The 22731-nt window shown below is 43.5% G+C and overlaps 1 protein-coding gene across 1 annotated transcript in view; it reads right to left on the bottom strand.

The window, feature by feature from the left end:
• The window catches only part of ERICH6B (glutamate rich 6B), a 385650-nt gene that overhangs the window by 254076 nt on the left and 108843 nt on the right, over nt 1-22731 (bottom strand). Inside the window, exon 4 of the mRNA XM_063952820.1 lies at nt 21847-21974. Within this exon, the coding sequence (XP_063808890.1) occupies nt 21847-21974 (128 nt within the window). The remainder of the gene's footprint in view (nt 1-21846; nt 21975-22731) is intronic.

The raw sequence follows: 22731 nt of genomic DNA, 5'->3' as shown, positions 1-22731 counted from the left end.
CCCAGTCTGTCCCTGAGAGCATCCATTATACATTGGCAACTAGTTATCACACACTAGTTTGTTTAGTTATCATGAATATGGGTGTTATTAAGAGATGAACGCAGATAGCTGCATATGCACCCAGATATGCATTTATCTCTGCACATGCTGGAGGCCCGCCAAGCACAGGGCAAGGCCACCCAGCATGTGTAATGCCGCCTCCAGAAGTGTCCGCAATCTAATTGCGAATGCATTGGATCTAAGATTGACCCCTGGCAGCGCGTCAGGCAGTCAGCACCAATTTTCTTTATCGTAGCGGCTACATGTGACATAGCGCATCCCCCTGAAAATGGTCCCGGCCTGCCCCCATTTGCCCCCCCCCCCCAACAATATGTTGTGGCCGTGCAGCCGCAATTCACCCGCTGTGCATTAGCAGTTTGACAATATTGGCAAACTGCGCTGAAAGCCGCATTAGCAGCAGGGTTTGAATGACCCTCTATGTGTGAAAAATACTATTGTCTGTAATAGATCCCCTTTCAGATGTGTACTTTATTAAATATGGATGTGGACTGATACTGACATAGCGGTTTCACCATTTACCATAAATTGTTTGGTCAGGACACTTTTCTGAGATCTCAGTGAAAGCTACAGCTATAAATTACAATTTTGCATCCTCACAGGATATTGGTTCTGCAAGCTGTAAGCATCTGGGATGTAATTATTGAAAGAGCAAATCATCCGCTGGGAAAGAACCAGACATAAGAAATCTAGATCAAGAAAATATCTTCAGGTTACTTAGGTCAACTGAATAAGCTTCCTGAGTGCAGCACAACACACGGGAATCCAAGCATAGGTTAAGCCATGTGCCAATGTCAGGATTCAGAAGATGAGCTTATCAACATTCCTAAACTATCCTGCTGAGGGCGGAAAGCATTTCACTAGTTTTTCCTGGCAATATTCTATCAACTATCATTTTACGAGACATTGTAGAAAATTCACTGTTTTATTATATTTGGAGATAAGAGGGGAAAACACTTTGAAGAAAATGTGCTTCTCAGAAAAAAAAGAAGCACATCAAAATATGAATGTGCAAATGCATTATTCGCTATTGCATAATAAAAACAAATAATCCAATTCTTTTAAGGTCGGTTTTCCGAAGTTTTCAGCTTGGAGTGACTAGAAAAGGAAAAAAAATACATTGATCTGATTGAGCAGTGAGTGATGCTTACACTGTCATACTGGGGGTAAGCTGTACTCTAGACCCCAGGGAAGGTCTTTCTGTCCTGTTGCACATACTGTAGACGACAGAGGAGGCGGAGTGATCTAATAAAATATAACGTACCTGGTGTTGCGTACTATACAAAGTAAAACAGAGGGAAAAGACCCCCAAATGTACTGAGGCATTACTTATTATTTTGTAAGAGCAAAAGGCTCTAGCATGGAGCCCCTGACATGACATAATGCTCTATTTCTGGAGAAGGGTGGCACCAATTGCAGGAATTATTTTATAGAGATAGCGGGACTGATTCTGAGCTGATAGCAAAACAAAATAAAAAGGAGTAATTTGGACCTGGCCAAACCATGTCAAAAAGCAAGGGGGTGCACAATCAGATACATATACACACACACACACACACACACACACACACACACACACACTCACAGACACACATTTTTTTTTATTTTATTTTTTGCATGCAGGTTAAACACTGGCCATCTTTATTTTTGAACTTTAATTTAGCTTTTAGCCAAGACACAATCCTCCCAAATCTATATCTCTCTGCACATGATAAATTTGCATGCCCGCAGTGCAACATGGATTTACCAGGGTGCTAAGTTACTCCTTTATTTTGGTTTGCCCCAAAGTCTCAATCAGCTCTAATGTTGTGGAGGATTTGCCACAGAATCCTGTGCTGGGTGATACCCCTGGGATGAAAGATAAAAAAGTTGGGAAACTCCAGATTATATTTACATACCCTTACAGTATTTTCTGCTGCCCTGCATTTTAAATCAAATCTCCAAAATTCACTTTATTTTTTACTGCAGTAAGGGTTCCACCAAGGAATTTCTGGGCAAGGACAGTAATTTGATGCAGTCACTAGCATGACTTCTGACTGGGCTCACCAGCCTCTGCTTTTGACACTCAGCAAACCCTTGTAGGACCCCTGGCAGTAGAGAATACAGCTTGCTTGCCCCAGTGATTTGTGTCTTCTTATCTCAGTATCTGCTGCTGCTAGTATGTGTTAACTGTGGAATGTTTTATTAACAATCTTTAGTTAAACAGATAAAAAGGACAATACAAAAAGGTATAGTAAGAATGTATACAAGGTGAAATTGCATTTGGAATTTATTGCATAGGCATTACATTTATCATGTATATTGTGCTGAGTAATAAGAAAAGAAAGGTCACAGTGAATAGATGCAAATAATAAATCCAATATTGCAGTCAACAATGTTAGTACCAATAACTGTGAAATTTCTCAAAATAAATTGCTTCTGATATTATATAGAAATATGTTGCAACAAGCATTTAAGCTTTAACACCCATATGTGGAGCTAGACACACCCTTTGGGTGGAGCATGACATGCCCCCTCATTGGCACTCCATGCTTTCCTTGCAGCACTCAACTACAGACTATGGTGGTTATTGAGAGTTGTTGGCAAACCAGAAAAGCACACTAATGGGCAAAATCATGTTGCACTGCAGGCGAGGCAGATGTAAAATGTGCAGAGAGATTTAGATTTGGGTGGGGTGCACTCAAACGGAAATCTAATTTTCAGTGTAAAAATAAAGAAGCCAGTATTTGCGATGCACAGAATCAATATACTGCAACCCACCCAAATCTAAATCTCTCTGCACATGTTACATCTGCCCCACCTGCAGTGCAACATGGTTTTGCCCAATTGCTAATGTTTTTGGTTTGCTAACAACTCTGAATAACACACTATATAATCTCCCTGAAACTAGTTTTCAAAAGTAGGCAAGTATGCGCCAGATACAATTGTTTTTTTTTTTGTAAATATATTTTATTGGTTTTCCAATGGAGATAGAAATAATCATTTACAGTACCGAGAAGGAATAAACAAGTACAATTAAGCCAGTGGTTTGCATGGACAATGAAGTTCTCAACAAAAACAATCATACCACATTAGCTGGGAGATTAGGGGGAGACATGTAGACAATAAATTCCAGAGACCTATTGGCAGACATAGAATCGATTAATATGGGTGTCTTACGCTAATCTCCATGTTACGGTACAGTAGGACTAGAAAATCCAAATAAGAGGGGGGGAAGACAGACAAAACAACACAGAACACTACAAATAACAATCAAGGGAGGAAGGGAAGGGAGCGGAAGGGGGGGTGAAAAAAAAACATCATCGGCAAACAGGGGTTCATAACCCAGTCATATATAATATTACAAAATAGTTATATAGCTGTGACACAATTAAGAATCGGCAGAGAGATTCCTGAGCAAGTTCCAGGTAGTATTTTCGAATAATTTGAGAATATGAGTTTGCGTCTGTATTTCCAAAGTATTAATAAAAAATTCCCATTTACGGTAAAATTTCTCCACGCCCATATCAATGTCAGGGATAGTAGCCCTTCGCTCATAGTACAGTATTTGCAACAATTTTTGTTTGACCTCTGATAACGAGGGAGAGGAGGAATGAATCCAATGAATGAGAATAATCTTTTTGGCAATCGTGGTGATTAAAGACAGTAATTGGAGTTTAAATTTCCTATCGGGACCTAAGTCCCAAGCTTTGAAGTTCCCACAGAGACATGCCAAAGGGTCAGGGCGTACATGAGTAGAAAACATAACATTTATAAACAATCACTTTATTCCAAAACCGTTTAATTTTGTCACACTCCCAAATACAGTGAATATATGTTGCATGTGACATTTTGCATTTATTGCATGCACTAGATTCGAGGGGCGTCATATACCGTCGCTGTGCAGGAGCTATGTATGCTCTGTGTACAATTCTAATGTGAACTTCCTGCAGATAGGAAGATTGTAGGAATCTAAGCGTGTTATCATATGAAGATAACAGGTCTGGTAAAAGTGTGATATTGGGCACGTCTAGAGACCATTTCTTCAGGGTGGGTTCCCAGTGAGCCGAGGCTGACAAGGAGGCCAGTGAAGTATATAGTAGACTGATTTTATAAGGCACAGAGGCAATGAGCTTAAGCAAGGAAAGGAGCGTGTTTGATCTATTGTCAGTAGACGGTGGGACAGATAGGGATTGAATATAGTGACGTGTTTGAAGAAACATATAGAAGTGTTGTGCAGGGATGGAATATCGAGATTGGAGGTCAGCAAATGAATATAGGTGGCCACCAGGGTCAAATACCTTCGCTATCGAGGCTAAACCTTTATCTTTCCATTGAAGATAACCTACATTAGATAGTGAGGGGGGAAAAGCCAGATTTCCCCATAGTGCCACATACGGGGAATAGCTGGAATTACCATGACATTTTCTATTTATATTAATCCAAGTCCGATAAGTATCTATGAATAAAGGATTGTCTTTAATAAATGGAGGAATATCCGCTAATCTGGAATGTAACAGTGCATTAGGGGAGTAGGGGGCAAATAGAGCAGAGTCCAATTGATTATCTGTGTAAGAGTCAGTCTCGAGCAACCAGTCACTGATATATCGAAAAAATATTGCATCTGAATATAGGGCCAGATCAGGAAAGCCGAGACCTCCCTCCTTACGGGGTAATCTTAATTTAGCGAACGCAATTCTTGGACGTTTCCCTTGCCATAGAAATCGTGAAAAGAGGGTATTCAGGTTTTTGATATCTCTAGCGAGGAGCCTAAACGGGAGCATTTGCATTACATAGAAGATTTTAGGGAACAGTATACTCTTTATAGCTGCTATTCTGCCTAAGAGGGAAATAGGCAGGGATAGCCAATTGTCTAGGTATGATTTTAGTCTGGCGATGACGGGGGTAAAGTTAAGAGCATAAATGTCCGATAATGAAGACGATATATGGATACCTAAGTATTTAATAGAAAACTGGGCAATGTGAAAAGCTTGAAGAACGGGTAGAGTTTGAAAATACGGGGGTGAGCCACTAATGGGGAGGATCGCTGATTTGTCCAAATTGACTTTGTAACCAGAGACCGCACCAAAAGATGAGATGAGGGTTAGGACAGCTGGAAGCGAGGATGCCGGGTTGGAAAGAAAAAGTACCATATCGTCAGCATATAGGGAAACTTTGAGTAATTTGGAACGAATGGCAATACCTTCAATTGTAGCAGAAAGCCGTATAGCTATCGCCAGGGGTTCTATGGCGATGGCAAAAAGAAGGGGGGATAGTGGGCAGCCTTGGCGTGTCCCACGTGAAATGTCGAAAGCAGACGATATGGAACCGTTACAGGAAATTTGTGAGGAGGAGGAATGGTATAGTGTTTGTAATATAGAAATAAAAGCTGAGGGGAAACCAAACCGGCGTAAAGCATTGAAAAGGTATTTCCAATTAACTAAGTCAAACGCTTTTTCGGCGTCAAAAGAAATTATCAGACTAGGAGGGATGGAAGGGTTAACGTGTTGAATAGCTGCCAGAATTTTTCGAACATTAACTACAGAATGTCTACCTAAAATGAAACCAGTCTGATCTGGGTGAATAATTTTGGGTAAATATAATTTCAATCTGTCAGCCAGAATTTTTGTAAATATCTTATAATCAAAGTTTAATAAAGAAATAGGTCTATAGGATCCAGGTAGAGATAAATCCTTGCCCTGCTTGGGAAGCAACTTAATGATCGCTGAATTAAAGTAGAGAGGAACCGATTTGGAAGCAATGATACCATTATAAAAGGCAACCAAACTTTCCCCACATCTAGGCAACAGGATTTTGTAAAATTCCGCTGATAGACCATCTGGGCCTGGGGCTTTCAAGGGTTTTGATTGCTGAATGACCTTAGTGACTTCCTCTATGGAGACCGGAGCTCCCAGTAGATGAGAGTATTCCTCCGGAAATTGGGGAAGGGGTGGAAACTTCCAAGAAGCGAGGGGAACCTCGCCAGTGGAAGGGGGATCAATATCTTGAGGATCAGAGTATATGGATTCATAAAAATCTTTCATAGCATCAGTGATCTGGTCGCTCGAGCTTGCCACAGAACCGTCTTCTCGACGTAACGGGTGGACCACCATAGGTGGTTGTGAGCCTCTTAGGAGATTGGAAAGGAGACGGCCTGTCTTGTTTCCAAATCTATGAAATTTATAATTAGTGGAGAAAAGGGAGCGATCACTTTTGATTTTAAAGTATTCGTCAAAATGAATTTTTGCAGTGTAGTACACCGACTTATTGGAAGGGGTAGGGGCCTCCTTAAAGGACTGGTAGGATTCCGTCAATTTATACTGTAAATCAAGATACATGCCGGATAAGCGTTTATTCTCAGCCGCCAAGTAGGAGATTATGACACAGCGGAGGACCGCTTTGCCCGTCTGCCAAAACAAAAGTGGGTCTGAAGCTTAGCAATCAGTATTAGTATGTTTAAAGTCCATCCAAGCGGACTCTAATTTTTGCCGAAAAGAAATGGACTGGGACAAATAGTTAGGGAATCTCCATAATCTATAAGGGCCCTTATCTACTGTAGTTTGAAGTGACAACCATACTAACGCATGGTCAGATAACCCTATAGGTTCAATGACAACGTCCTGCACTTTGGGGAATAAGGAGGAGGATAATAAAATAAAATCTATGCGGGAGAGTGTCTGGTGAGCAGCAGAGAGGCAGGTGAATTCTTTTTCTATTGGGTTCATAGCGCGCCAAGCATCAATCAAACTGAGTTGCTTGGAAAGCGCTGGTATACCCAATTTAGGGAGTGAGACGGGAGTCTTTGAGGTGGAAGATCTGTCAAGAATCGGGGAGGAGATAAGATTAAAATCCCCCAATAGAATCAGAGATTTTTAACTATGTGGTAATAATTTGGCCAGTAAGGTATTGAAAAAGGATCGTTTATAAACATTTGGGGCATAGATCGTGCAGAGGGTATATGGGGAATCGTTAATTACAATATCAGCTATTAGGTACCGCCCTTCTGGATCGATAATTGAATTAGAAATAGAGACGGACAAGGATTTTTTGGCCAAGATAGCTATGCCTCGGGATTTAGAGTTATAAGGTGCAGTAGCTAACAATTTCCAACCTAGTGTTTGCAATTTCAGGGATTCAGTGTGAGTCAAATGTGTTTCTTGGATACATATGATATCTACCTTCAGTTTGGAAATGTAGGTAAGAATCTTGCGTCTTTTAGCCGGGGAGTTAATTCCCCCGACATTCCATGTGCCTAAGCGTACAGACATTTAAGTGATAGGTGAGTAATGCAGGAACCGGTTACGAACATCTCCGTTGAACCTGTCAAATGAACAAAAAATGGGAGAGGGGATGGGAGAGGAAACAAAAGGGAAGAGACAGACACAGACATGGGAAAACATGCAATGAGCACAAATAGAAATCTGCAACGTCAAAACCAGTGCCATTGAAATCATGGCAAACGTTTGATGAGTAACAATAAAACACAACGGGCGAGATAAGCCTCTAAGAACAGAATCAATGTGAAAAATTATTAACTAGGCCTCAAACTCAGACAGAAAATATGTTATCAGTAGTATATTTGTAATACCAGAGAATAAGGCATACTAACGTAACAATTCGTAGTGACCTTTTAACGAAGGGATGCATTTTTTTTCAGTGGAACAAACAATGTAATAGAACATAACAGAGTCCATACGAACAGAGAGTAGATCAGCGAGTAACCGGAGGGGCATCTGCAATATCGCCATGAGGTGCAGAACGGTTCTCTTCTGCCAAGAAAGCCTCAGCATCAGCGGGAGTGTTGAAGTCTTTGTAAGAAGAACCATCAAACAGTCTGAGCTTGGCTGGGTAGATCAGGGCAAATTTACGTTGGTCTGCCACTAAGCGGGAGCATACTGGAGAAAAGGCCTTACGGGCTCGAGACAATTCCACTGAGAAATCTTGAAAAAGGTATAACTTCGACGACTCCCATGGAATAAATTTCTTGTTGCGGGATGCTGACCAGATCAACTGCTTATGTAAGTAATTAAGACATCGAAACAGGACAACTCGAGGACGGGTAGACGTAGCAGCAGAATGTTGACCCACTCTGTGAACTCGTTCAATGATGAGATCGCGACATTCAGATTCGATTCCTAAAAGGGTCGGGAGAGTGTTACGAACAAAATGAGCTAGAGCCGGGCCCTTGACTGTTTCCGGGAGCCCCACTAGTCGAATATTATTTCTCCTAGACCGATTTTCAAGGTCATCTACCTTGTTCCAAAGATAATAGGTGTCTTTTTCCAATTTGGGAACCACTTGCGTGAGATGGGAGACATCTTGAAACAGGGTACCGACCCTATGTTCCGTTTCAGCAACCCGGTGGGTGAGGTGTTGGAGTTGGGAAGTTATATCCGAAACTGCTTGTGAGAGTAGTGGGCCCATGGTCGCCTTAATAGCATCCACCACGTCATTATATGTAACATAAGAGTCCTGAGGGGCTACCGATTTTTTTGCGGCAGGAGATAAGGCAGCAATAGCAGAATCTGAAGACATGTTGGGGTCTGCCCTCCTCTTTTCCTGGCGTGGTTGAAGAGGTTGTGCTGAGGCAGGAGGCGTAAGGTATTTTTCCATATAAGCGGCAGCTAGGGTAATATTATATTCAGATAAGACCCCGACAGGCAGTAACAGTGACAAATGGAAATGTCTCTACTGAAATTAGTAAGATGAGGCCGGTGAGAGGCTATCAGCTCATTGCGTAGATAAAATCACATTGCAGAGTACTTGAGTAGATATTCCTGTGAGAGGGCCTTCAGAAGTACATGTAGGTATACGAACAATGCAAAAGGACACAGTAACAGCCTGACCAGCAGCGCTGCTAAGGTCTTCATCCAGAGCAGAAAGCTTCTGAGGCCAAGTGCGGGTAATGCAAAAAATATGGTAATGCAAATCACAGGAACCAGGGGGGGTTAATGTGAAAGGTGACAAGTTTCACATGTGGCTGCAGACCGGGAGTGTTAGGGAATAGCAAAGGGTGCACCCAGGTATTACACTTAGAGATAACTTATGACCTCCAGCAATATGTTGAAATAAGTCCCAATAATGTAGGTAGCAAAACAAGAGGTTAGGGAGAGGCTCCAGCAGGAATAAATAATAAAATATATGTAACAGTCCAGCAAAAATGTTCCCAGATAAGGCTGTATTGCAAAGTGCTGGGGAGAAAATGGCCGCCGCAGCTGTGCTCAGCCTAAGTGCAGCAGGGCTCGTTTTTGTTGCTCACCTCCTGTGTTGTGCCAGCAGGGTGATGCAAAGCTGCTGGCTATGGTGGTCGTCAGGCCTGGAGAAAGGGGAGGCAGAGTATGAATGGAGGTCTAATCGGAGCAGGCGTCCGCGGCTCCGTTCTCCCGCGATTCTCGTCGTGGAGCTCAGCCGGCGGGCCGGAGCGGGTACTTGAGTCCCCGGCTTTTCCGGCGGGGAAGGCCGCAATCCGGAGAGACCCTTAATAGCGTCTCCCGGCGTCGCTGCTCGCCCCGCACTGAATCACGGTGGTAGCAGGTGATGAGGACGGCTGGTAGAGGGTGCTTTCAGAGGGGAATAAAGGGGAAAAGTGGCTATAAGGAGGGTAGCTGTTCAGGAGCTCACTGGAAGCACAGCTATTCCCTTTCCCAGTCAGGCCCCGCCCCCGCCAGATACAATTGTTATATTATTTAATGTATAGTAGTTGCAATGATAAACAATTATATAAACCTACACAGAATGGAAGCAGTGCAAACTACAGAATATTGTTATTGAATCTGCATTTATTATTATTTTGAGATTCTTGCATTGGAGTGATAGCAATTAAAGTAAGCTTCTTATAATACCGTATATTTATAATGTAACTGTTGCTTTCTGGAGAACTCAAGTAAAATTCCCCATGTAGTGGAGAAGCTGTGCAGGTTCCCTAGTACTGTTTGTTGAGGTTTGTGTTGCTTGTTTTTTTTTTTTTTTTCATTTTTGCATAACATTTACAGTATATAGCATCAGGGGCAAACACAGAATTCCTAGAGGGGGTGTTCCATATGTCTGATTTTAGAACCGGCACCGTGCTCCATTAGCAGCGGGGTAATACCTCAGCCAGGGAGCACGCTTCACTGGTCACCCTGGCCAAAGCATTAACTTTCCCAACTAGTCAGCCAAGACCAGAGTTCTTCAGGAAGTAGGAACCCCCCCAATAAAGGGGTCTCCCCGTCTCGAGTCTATACCAGGCCTGGGCTGAAGCCTAGGGCTGGCCCCTAAACCCTGGGCAGTGGGTAGAGGGTTCATAGGCTTTCAACAGAAGCCAGATTTAAGTAGTACTGTCCATTACAGGGGGGCTACAGGTCACAGCAAACCTCTCCCGCATGCTGGCTCTTGGAGAACCACAAGTACCAGCACACAGGGCATTAATGGCCCGCTGGTACCTATAGTCGCCTCTGTAAAAGAAATCTTCAAATAACAACAGTACACGCACACACACTATGTTAACCCTTTATTACAGATATACTCACACTCACACACACAGTAAACATACTTACATTGTCCGTGGCACCAGTCGGTTCCCTTCTCCAGTAAAAGTCCAGGGGACTAGTCAGTTCTCTTCTCCAGTACCATCCCTGATCGTTCAAAAAAAAAATATATATATGCTAACAGAAACCCTCCTACTGAGAAGCACTATATGTGTATGCACACATACTGTAGCTGTTCACCTTGCAAATGATTGAACCCATGTGAGTTTATTCACTTCTATGGCCTCCAGCCAGCTGGCGTTTGCCAACGAGCACATAGCAAAAGTTATACTAATTTACACAAATTTGCCACAACACAGAAATGCTATCAGCTATGCTGGCCATTACAAATGGTGAACCCTGCCTCCAATTACTTAAACAAGGTCCCTGCAGGTGTGTTGCACTGGGACACAGGAATTTAAAACATTACTTCTTGCAGACGCTGGGGGATATAGGTACTAAAATTCAATTTAGGTTGATTTTGAATAACTTTTGGCCGAAATTTGGTAGATTTTTGATCGACAAATGATTTTTGACATTGTTTAAAAAATTTTCAGAAATCATCTGTTAGTAAGTGTGGAATTTAGATGCTGAAATACAAAAATCGACCAAACATCGGCCAAACATAGACCAAAAATCGACCCAGATCGACTTTTAGTAAATATACCCCTAAATCGCACACTTTACTAGCTAAGGATTTTTGACATATGGTTTTTTAAAAGGATGTCAAAAATCATCTGTAAATGTGTGATTTAGACCCTGAAACACAAAACTGCTAAAAAAAAAAAAAAATCGTTCCAACATCGACCAATATTTAAAATTGACCCAAATTGACACTTTAATAAATATACAATCGGTTGCTTGTCCCTGACCTCCAGGCAACTGCCTCTCTGCCCTCATCTTTCAGGTGGCCACAGTGTGTGATAGTGGAAGGCAAAACAGTACATACAGTAACTACATTGTTAATATTGTGGTTGTGTGCATCTCCAGTGGTTGTTTAACTGAACCTGCTCAGGACACGAACTGTACATGAGCCCCCTAAGCTGCATCCTAAGTTGGAGGAGACAGTAATAGGATGCGTTTAGGCTGATGTTCACAAAGAGTGATAAGCAGTAATTGACATAATAGTATACAAGCACTAAGTACAGTCATCGGTAATCTAAAAGAAAATTGCTATTAACATATTACTCGAACTAAGATGCACTTTTTGTTTCCTATGTAACGTGCAAATAAGATATGCAACTTAATAAGATGCGCTCTAATTAATGCTCTGGAATGATATGTTCTCAAGTGATTCCTGCAAATGTTCCAACACTGTCCTTCAGAGATTCTTGGTCTGGAAATCACAGCAAGAAACAAATGTTCCACTTTGCTGAAATTGGCAACTAAGTTCCACCTGCAGTGTAGTAATACTATGTCACTGGGAACATAACCACCATGCAAGGGCTCATTTCAGCCACAATGTGCAAATATGTTTGGCCTGCTATTAGTGATCCCTCTAGAAGTTTAGATACAATATCTAAATAATGTTGGCACATTTCACTCACAGGTTGTGAACCTTTTCAAGAATCTCTATTGAAACCATTTCTGAGGATTTACTTTGAAGTAGCAGCTTTATAATAAGAATTTACTTACCGATAATTCTATTTCTCGGAGTCCGTAGTGGATGCTGGGGTTCCTGAAAGGACCATGGGGAATAGCGGCTCCGCAGGAGACAGGGCACAAAAAGTAAAGCTTTAGGATCAGGTGGTGTGCACTGGCTCCTCCCCCTATGACCCTCCTCCAAGCCTCAGTTAGGATACTGTGCCCGGACGAGCGTACACAATAAGGAAGGATTTATGAATCCCGGGTAAGACTCATACCAGCCACACCAATCACACTGTACAACCTGTGATCTGAACCCAGTTAACAGTATGATAACAGCGGAGCCTCTGAAAGATGGCTCACAACAATAATAACCCGATTTTTGTAACTATGTACAAGTATTGCAGATAATCCGCACTTGGGATGGGCGCCCAGCATCCACTACGGACTCCGAGAAATAGAATTATCGGTAAGTAAATTCTTATTTTCTCTATCGTCCTAGTGGATGCTGGGGTTCCTGAAAGGACCATGGGGATTATACCAAAGCTCCCAAACGGGCGGGAGAGTGCGGATGACTCTGCAGCACCGAATGAGAGAACTCCAGGTCCTCCTTAGCCAGGTTATCAAATTTGTAGGATTTTACAAACGTGTTTGCCCCTGACTAAATAGCCGCTCGGCAAAGTTGTAAAGCCGAGACCCCTCGGGCAGCCGCCCAAGATGAGCCCACCTTCCTTGTGGAATGGGCATTTACATATTTTGGCTGTGGCAGGCCTGCCACAGAATGTGCAAGCTGAATTGTATTACACATCCAACTAGCAAAAGTCTGCTTAGAAGCAAGAGCACCCAGTTTGTTGGGTGCATACAGGATAACAGCAAGTCAGTTTTCCTGACTCCAGCCGTCCTGGAACCTATATTTTCAGGGCCCTGACCACATCTAGCAACTTAGAGTCCTCCAAGTCCCTAGTAGGCGCAAGACACCACAATAAGCTGGTTCAGGTGAAACACTGACACCACCTTAGGGAGAGAACTGGGGACGAGTCCGCAGCTCTGCCCTGTCCGAATGGACAAACAGATATGGGCTTTTTTGAGAAAAAAACCACCAATTTGACACTCGCCTGGTCCAGGCCAGGTCCAAGAGCATGTTCACTTTTCATGTGAGATGCTTCAAATCCACAGATTTGACTGGTTTTAAACCAATGTGTTTTGAGGAATCCCAGAACTACGTTGAGATCCCACAGTGCCACTGGAGGCACAAAAGGGGGTTGTATATGCAATACTCCCTTGACAAACTTCTGGACTTCAGGAACTGAAGCCAATTCTTTCTGGAAGAAAAATCGACAGGGCCGAAATTTGAACCTTAATGGACCCCAATTTGAGGCCCATAGACACTCCTGTTTGCAGGAAATGCAGGAATCGACCGAGTTGAAATTTCTTCGTGGGGCCTTCCTGGCCTCACACCACGCAACATATTTTCGCCACATGTGGTGATAATGTTGTGCGGTCACCTCCTTTCTGGCTTTGACCAGGGTAGGAATGACCTCTTCCTGAATGCCTTTTCCCTTAGGATCCGGCGTTCCACCGCCATGCCGTCAAACGCAGCTGCGGTAAGTCTTGGAACAGACATGGTACTTGCTGAAACAAGTCCCTTCTTAGCGGCAGAGGCCATAAGTCCTCTGTGAGCATCTCTTGAAGTTCCGGGTACCAAGTCCTTCTTGGCCAATCCGGAGCCATGAGTATAGTTCTTACTCCTCTACGTCTTATAATTCTCAGTACCTTAGGTATGAAAAGCAGAGGATGGAACACATACACCGACTGGTACACCCACGGTGTTACCAGAACGTCCACAGCTATTGCCTGAGGGTCTCTTAACCTGGCGCAATACCTGTCCCGTTTTTTGTTCAGACGGGACGCCATCATGTCCACCTTTGGTAATTCCCAACGGTTTACAATCATGTGGAAAACTTCCCCATGAAGTTCCCACTCTGCCGGGTGGAGGTCGTGCCTACTGAGGAAGTCTGCTTCCCAGTTTCCATTCCCGGAATGAAACACTGCTGACAGTGCTATCACATGATTTTCCGCCCAGCGAAAAGTCCTTGCAGTTTTTGCCACTGCCCTCCTGCTTCTTGTGCCGCCCTGTCTATTTACGTGGGCGACTGCCGTGATGTTTTATCCCACTGGATCAATACCGGCTGACCTTGAAGCAGAGGTCTTGCTAAGCTTAGAGCATTATAAATTTACCCTTAGCTATATTTATGTGGAGAAAAGTCTCCAGACTTGATCACACTCCCTGGAAATTTTTTCCTTGTGTGACTGCTCCCCAGCCTCTCGGGCTGGCTTCCGTGGTCACCAACATCCAAAACTGAATGTCGAATCTGCGGCCCTCTAGAAGATGAGCACTCTGTAACCACCACAGGAGAGACACCCTTGTCCTTGGATATAGGGTTATCCGCTGATGCATCTGAAGATGCGATCCGGACCATTTGTCCAGCAGATCCCACTGAAAAGTTCTTGCATGAAATCTGCCGACTGGAATTGCTTCGAAGGAAGTCACCATTTTTTTACCATGGCCCTTGTGCAATGATGCACTGATTTTAGGAGGTTCCTGACTAGCTCGGATAACTCCCTGGCTTTCTCTTCCGGGAGAAACACCTTTTTCTGGACTGTGTCCAGAATCATCCCTAAGCACAGGAGACTTGTTGTCGGGATCAGCTGCGATTTTGGAATATTTAGAATCCACCCCTGCTGTTGTAACAGTATCCGAGATAGTGCTACTCCGACCTCCAACTGTTCCCTGGACTTTGCCCTTATCAGGAGATCGTCCAAGTAAGGGATAATTAAGACGCCTTTTCTTCGAAGAAGAACCATCATTTCGGCCATTACCTTGGTAAAGACCCGGGGTGCCGTGGACAATCCAAACGGCAGCGTCTGAAACTGATAGTGACAGTTCTGTACCACGAACCTGAGGTACCCTTAGTGATAAGGGCAAATTTGGGACATGGAGGTAAGCATCCCTGATGTCTCGGGACACCATATAGTCCCCTTCTTCCCGGTTCGTTATCACTGCTCTGAGTGACTCCATCTTGATTTGAACCTTTGTAAGTGTTAAATTTTTTTAGATTTAGAATAGGTCTCACCTAGCCTTCTGGCTTCAGTACCACAATATAGTGTGGAATAATACCCCTTTTCTTGTTGTAGGAGGGGTAATTTAATTATCACCTGCTGGGAATACAGCTCGTGAATTTTTTCCCATACTGCCTCCTTGTCGGAGGGAGACCTTGGTAAAGCAGACTTCAGGAGCCTGCGCAGGGGAAACGTCTCGACATTCCAATCTGTACCCCTGGGATACTACTTGTAGGATCCAGGGGTCCTGTACGGTCTCAGCGTCATGCTGAGAGCTTGTCAGAAGCGGTGGAACGCTTCTGTTCCTGGGAATGGGCTGCCTGCTGCAGTCTTCTTCCCTTTCCTCTATCCCTGGGCAGATATGACTCTTATAGGGACGAAAGGACTGAAGCTGAAAAGACGGTGTCTTTTTCTGCAGAGATGTGACTTAGGGTAAAAAACGGTGGATTTTCCAGCAGTTGCCGTGGCCACCAGGTCCGATGGACCGACCCCAAATAACTCCTCTTCCTTTATACGGCAATACACCTTTGTGCCGTTTGGAATCTGCATCACCTGACCACTGTCGTGTCCATAAACATCTTCTGGCAGATATGGACATCGCACTTACTCTTGATGCCAGAGTGCAAATATCCCTCTGTGCATCTCGCATATATAGAAATGCATCCTTTAAATGCTCTATAGTCAATAAAATACTGTCCCTGTCAAGGGTATCAATATTTTTAGTCAGGGAATCCGACCAAGCCACCCCAGCTCTGCACATCCAGGCTGAGGCGATCGCTGGTCGCAGTATAACACCAGTATGTGTGTATATACTTTTTATGATATTTTCCAGCCTCCTGTCAGCTGGCTCCTTGAGGACGGCCCTATCTATAGACGGTACCGCCACTTGTTCTGATAAGCGTGTGAGCGCCTTATCCACCCTAAGGGGTGTTTCCCAACGCGCCCTAACTTCTGGCGGGAAAGGGTATACCGCCCATATTTTCTATCGGGGGGAACCCACGCATCATCACACACTTCATTTAATTTATCTGATTCAGGAAAAACTACGGTAGTTTTTTCACATCCCACATAATACCCTCTTTTGTGGTACTTGTAGTATCAGAAATATGTAACACCTCCTTCATTGCCCTTAACGTGTGGCCCTAATAAGGAATACGTTTGTTTATTCACCGTCGACACTGGATTCAGTGTCCCTGTCTGTGTCGACCGACTAAAGTAAACGGGCGTTTTAAAACCCCTGACGGTGTTTTTGAGACGTCTGGACCGGTACTAATTGTTTGTCGGCCGTCTCATGTCGTCAACCGACCTTGCCGCGTGTTGACATTATCACGTAATTCCCTAAATAAGCCATCCATTCCGGTGTCGACTCCCTAGAGAGTGACATCACCATTACAGGCAATTGCTCCGCCTCCTCACCAACATCGTCCTCATACATGTCGACACACACGTACCGACACACAGCACACACACAGGGAATGCTCTGATAGAGGACAGGACCTACTAGCCCTTTGGAGAGACAGAGGGAGAGTTTGCCAGCACACACCAAAAACGCTATAATTATATAGGGACAACCTTATATAAGTGTTTTCCCTTATAGCATCTTTTTTATATATTTCTAACGCCAAATTAGTGCCCCCCCTCTCTGTTTTAACCCTGTTTCTGTAGTGCAGTGCAGGGGAGAGCCTGGGAGCCTTCCCTCCAGCCTTTCTGTGAGGGAAAATGGCGCTGTGTGCTGAGGAGATAGGCCCCACCCCTTTTTCGGCGGCCTCGTCTCCCGCTCTTAACGGATTCTGGCAGGGGTTAAATATCTCCATATAGCCCCCGGAGGCTATATGTGAGGTATTTTTAGCCAAAAATAGGTTTTCATTGCCTCCCAGGGCGCCCCCCTTCCAGCGCCCTGCACCCTCAGTGACTGCCGTGTGAAGTGTGCTGAGAGGAAATGGCGCACAGCTGCAGTGCTGTGCGCTACCTTAAGAAGACTGAGGAGTCTTCATGCCGCCGATTCTGGACCTTCTTCTTGTTTCAGCATCTGCAAGGGGGCCGGCGGCGAGGCTCCGGTGACCATCCAGGCTGTACCTGTGATCGTCCCTCTGGAGCTAATGTCCAGTAGCCAAAGAAGCCAATCCATCCTGCACGCAGGTGAGTTCACTTCTTCTCCCCTAAGTCCCTCGTTGCAGTGATCCTGTTGCCAGCAGGACTCACTGTAAAATAAAAAACCTAAGCTAAACTTTTCTAAGCAGCTCTTTAGGAGAGCCACCTAGATTGCACCCTTCTCGGCCGGGCACAAAAATCTAACTGAGGCTTGGAGGAGGGTCATAGGGGGAGGAGCCAGTGCACACCACCTGATCCTAAAGCTTTACTTTTTGTGCCCTGTCTCCTGCGGAGCCGCTATTCCCCATGGTCCTTTCAGGAACCCCAGCATCCACTAGGACGATAGAGAAATAACCAGTGCAGTGAAACATATATTTAATTCATATTTACTTGTAGCAGGTTTACGTCATTCGCTAATAAAGAACTGAAATAAAAAAACAAGACAAAACCCCCCCAGATATAACTAATAGGACAACCTGGTTAATCTTCCTTATCCTAGTTCCAGGTATGCTGGTGATCTATGTAGCATGTCAGGAGACATGTCTGCAGCTTGAATATTTGTATAATAGGTACAGTATAAAAATACGGTACAGTATGTGTGTATCATAGTCTGTGACTACTGATACTGAAAGAAACATTTTAAATGAAACAAATTACAACCAAACAACGTCGATTGGCTCACTAAAAGTGACACCTGCATATTTAGAACTCACTAGGTAACAATGGCTTCTAATGTGTCAGTACATATATTTGCATGTCATTTACATCTTAATATTAAGGTCTCTTAAGTTCTGAGTAACTCTCAAGCACTAAGCCAGAGTTAAGGGGATTTTACTTATTTTAAGGTCTCCTTAATTTCAATTTTAAATTGAGGGCATTTCTTTTCGGTCACATTTAATTAAGAAAACAAGATTTATCATACATATTTTATATAACAACATTTGAGTTGCTCTACAAAAGGAAGCCTCTGTCCTGATGTCCCTGCCTGTGTACTATATGTACTCATGTTTGTCTTCTTGTGACTATAAAACCTTAGAACACCTCTCAAAGAACCACAAGACCCACCATTCCTGATGCTCTCAATGCTTAATTCTACTGTGCTCTCTAAGCAGAGCTGGCCTGGGGTGTTAGTGTACGGTTTAATTTAAAAAATGCCCAGGCTACAGTTGAGGTTGGGAGGAGAGTGTATGAGGGCTCTGTGAAAGGTATCCAGAGTATAGATCTACACTAAAAAGTCACAATCCCTGTCGACCTAATGCATGTCTACCATTAGTGGTAGACCTATTGGGGGTATTCCGACCCGTTCGCACGCTGCAGTTTGTCGCAGCGGTGTGAACGGGTCAGAACTGCGCATGCGTGGTGGCCACATTGCGCACATGCGTCGTTTCCCGGCGAGCAGCGACGCCGCCAGCAGAAAAAGTGATCGCATCGGCGAACGCAATAAGACTGACAGGCGGGAGGCGTTCCTGGGGCGTCAACTGACCATTTTCAAGGTGTGGTGAGGCAACGCAGGCGTGTCCAGGCGTTTGGAGGGTGGATGTCTGACGTCAATTCCTGGACCTTCGTCGCTGGATCCGTTGATTGCACGGGGTACAAAAAGTAGCTTTGTGCGATCAACTTGGAATGACCCCCATTGACTGTACACCTTCTTAGTGTAGATCTAATAATCCACACCCCTCTGTGAAAGGTGTGTAGTTGCAGCTGATAACTCTTTTTGGTGGCCAGCTTCTTAATACTCCATTAGAAAGGTAAAGAGCTGCAAATCTATGTACTGGTCCACATATAATCGCTTTATTGCACATAGAACTAATAAATGTAATATGTTCGAGAGAAGATTCTAAATGTAAGACCTACAGTATAGTACTGCGGAAGGCAAAATCACCTGAACATGACTTTAATTTTCTCTATTCCACTTTTACGTCTACACATCTAAAAGCATACAGATACTATACACACAAAAATGAGACATATAAATCACAACATATTAGTCTATAAAAAATATACAGTTTGAATGGTGGTATGATTATTCAGTGGGCTTCTTGTAACTTAAAATTTTATATAATATTTATTGGTTGAGGAGAAGGAAATTAATCCAAGAGCAGACATTCCGGCAAATAGGTTTTAGTGTTCTGCCTCCAATCACAACAATCTCAGGCCCACAAGGCATCTCATCTGAGTCCATTCCAGCCTGTCATAGGGTGGGAGCTCATTTTCATGATTTCTTTATTTAACCAGGCTGTTCAGCTTCAGCAGTTAAATAGCATTTATTTTCACCAGAAATCGGAGACCAGGGGGAAGATGTACCAAGCAGAAATATGAATGGAGAAATGGACCAGTGGAGAAGTTGCTCATCGCAAGCAATCATCATCTACCTTTTATTTTATATAATGTACTTGCAAATGCTTCCTAAGGGGGACATGTACTAAGCAGTGATAAGAGCGGAGAAGTGAGCCAGTGGAGAAGTTGCCCATGGCAACTAATCAGCACTGAAGTAACATCTATAATTTGCATACTATATAATGATACAGAGGCGCTGATTGGTTGATGGGACCACTTCTCCACTGGCTCACTTCTCCGCTCTTATCACTGCTTAGTAAATGTACCCCTAAGAGCTGATTAGTTGCTATGGGCAACTTCTCCACTGGTCCACTTTTCCACTCTTTTCACTGCTGTACATGAACCCCTTTAGACTTTCCACAGCAACCACCATTCCTTAGTTTTTATCTCAGTTCATAGCAAATACTGGGGCAAATGTATTAAGCCTGGAGAAGGTATAAAGCAGTGATAAGTGCACGGTGATAGCGTACCAGCCAATCAGCTCCAATATGTAAACTGACAGGAGTTGATTGGCTGGTGCATTATCACCTTGCACTTATCACTGCTTTATCACTTCTCCAGACTTAATACATCTGCCCGACTGTGATGGTTGTCACCCATCACTGTATCACTGATGGCAGGGCCAGTTGTTATTAAAACTACCCTTACAGCAGGTACTGCTCACTGGTGAGATAGAATAGTAGGTCCTACCAACTGTTTAGTATTTACCTAAGATGGATGGCACAATAGGAACATCTATTAAAAAGATTTATATACTACTGTATGCACTGTGGGGCAGATGTACTAAGCCAAAGAGAGTGATATAGTGGAGAGTGATAATGTATCAGCCAAAGAGAGTGATATAGTGGAGAGTGATAATGTATCAGCCAAAGAGAGTGATATAGTGGAGAGTGATAATGTATCAGCCAATCTGCTCCTAGCTGTTTCAGGCTGTTTTTGAAAAATGATAGGGTCTGGTTGGTTGGTAATTTATCACTCTCCACTTTATCACTTTTCAGGGCTTGGTACATCTGCTCTGATATTTTTGTTTCCAACAACAGCAAGTACACCAAGGTAAGTAAATACATATAGGGGGTAATTCCATAAATACATATAGGGGGTAAGTAAATACATATAGGGGGTTATTTTATTTCTGTGCAGGGTAAATACTGGCTGCTTTATTTTTACACTGCAAATTAGATTGCAGATTGAACACACCCCACCCAAATCTAACTCTCTCTGCACATGTTATATCTGCCTCCCCTGCAGTGCACATGGTTTTGCCCAATTGCTAACAAAAATCCTGCTGCGATCAACTTGGAATTACCCCAATTGCGTGGTGGTCGGCAGCATGCGTTGTGGGTTGTTCTTTATAGTGTTTGCTAGAATGCTGTCTGTTCTGATGGTCTCTGTGTTGCTAAATAGTCACTAAAATGATTTTTGAAATGCATGACAATTGTTAATATAACATCTGAATTGCATATCTGTCATTATAATATATTGGTCACTAAGATGTTCTCTGTACTGTATTTACTTTAAGTTAATAATATATGTTCTTGATGTGGAAAGGAAAAGGGTTCAAGGAAAATGGATAAAGAAATATGTATTGATAATATATAGCTTTAGCTTATCAAGATGGCTTTACTATAGTCAAATGCTTTTGAATCTTTCTGTAGTTGTTTACCAGAAATTGTACTTACTGCACAAACAGGGCCGTAATTAGGGTGTGTGCTTGGTGGCCACAGGCACGTGGCACTGTGGGCGATACCGGCGCTGTCCCACGGTACCTGCATCTGTCTAGCAGGGGCCTGGAATAGCACCCTGCAGCCAGACTTTCTGCTGAAGTGCTGCTGGAGACACTCCAGACATGCACACTACAGTCTATAAGTTCTGTACAGCAGTGCTATTCTTACCAGCAGCTCCCGGTCCTACCCCTCAACATGACATCATCATCATATGACTAAAAGCTTCATGATGGACCATCAATTTCCCAGGAAGAGAACAACTATTTTAATATAGAACAAACAAGAACAGAAAAGAAACAAATGCAGTTTATTCAGTAGTTGAAATGTCCAGTAATATCCTGGCTGCTTCTTGTATATCAGTACGGAGTTTAGCTGGTCAGTTCTCTATATTTAATCATTATGCTGCTTGGTACTTAATTCCTCTAACAATAATATTGATTTGTACTCACCGCATTTACTAATGACTGGTGATCTAATGGCTGTTGATATATCATGCCAACTATCTTCCGTCTGAGTCTGGATGTTCTTACATTTTCCTACATTCACTGGCTGCTTGGACTCTGAAGACAGTACCTTGCTGTAAGCAACAGCGGAAGAAACATGTAAGCATTATTCAGTCTGTGCTACTGGATCGATATAATTATCACAAATTATGCCCCTCTCATACTGTTATTTACAAAGTCTGTGGATTGTCCCTTGTGTTTCATTGATTAGAGGGAAATTATACAGAATCCATGCATTGAATAGAGTACATATCCTGGCAGGGATGCCAGCAGTAGAGGACTGCCAGGACTGGAGTCCGGGGCCCGGACAGAGGGGTGGCTGCCCCTGGTTACTACTGCTGATAATTGAGGAGTCGCACCAGACTGTGCTACAACAGCGGTCCGATGTACCAGGAGGACTTCTTAAAACAACCCTTCCCTGCTCATCGGCCCTATGTGAATCGTTCCTGCAAATCTGCGTCACACCACCTGTATGTGATGTTACAACACGTGACATCATGTAGTGACCAGCAAAAGGTTATCTTTCGTCCCCCGCTGTGCTTGCTTGTCCCTCCGTAGGTTCTACACCGGCCGGGGACCGAGACGGAGGGACAAGCAAGCACAGCGGGGGACGAAAGATAAGGACGACCAGAAGAAGAAGGGTAAGTATATGCACCTGAGGGTTACGGGACGCCGCACCCCCAGAACATATATTTCCCCCAACGTATACCTGCATTTCTATTTATACCCAAGAATCTGCTGCGGTTAGCAGTACTAAAGACGGCTCTATCTAGGGCGAAACATCACATTTAACATTTGCGATCAGCAATTGAATTTTTATATTTTGTTGAT

Source organism: Pseudophryne corroboree, chromosome 2 (genome assembly GCF_028390025.1).
Source record: "Pseudophryne corroboree isolate aPseCor3 chromosome 2, aPseCor3.hap2, whole genome shotgun sequence".
Taxonomy (NCBI): domain Eukaryota; kingdom Metazoa; phylum Chordata; class Amphibia; order Anura; family Myobatrachidae; genus Pseudophryne; species Pseudophryne corroboree.
This window is presented reverse-complemented; position numbering and strand designations above follow the sequence as displayed.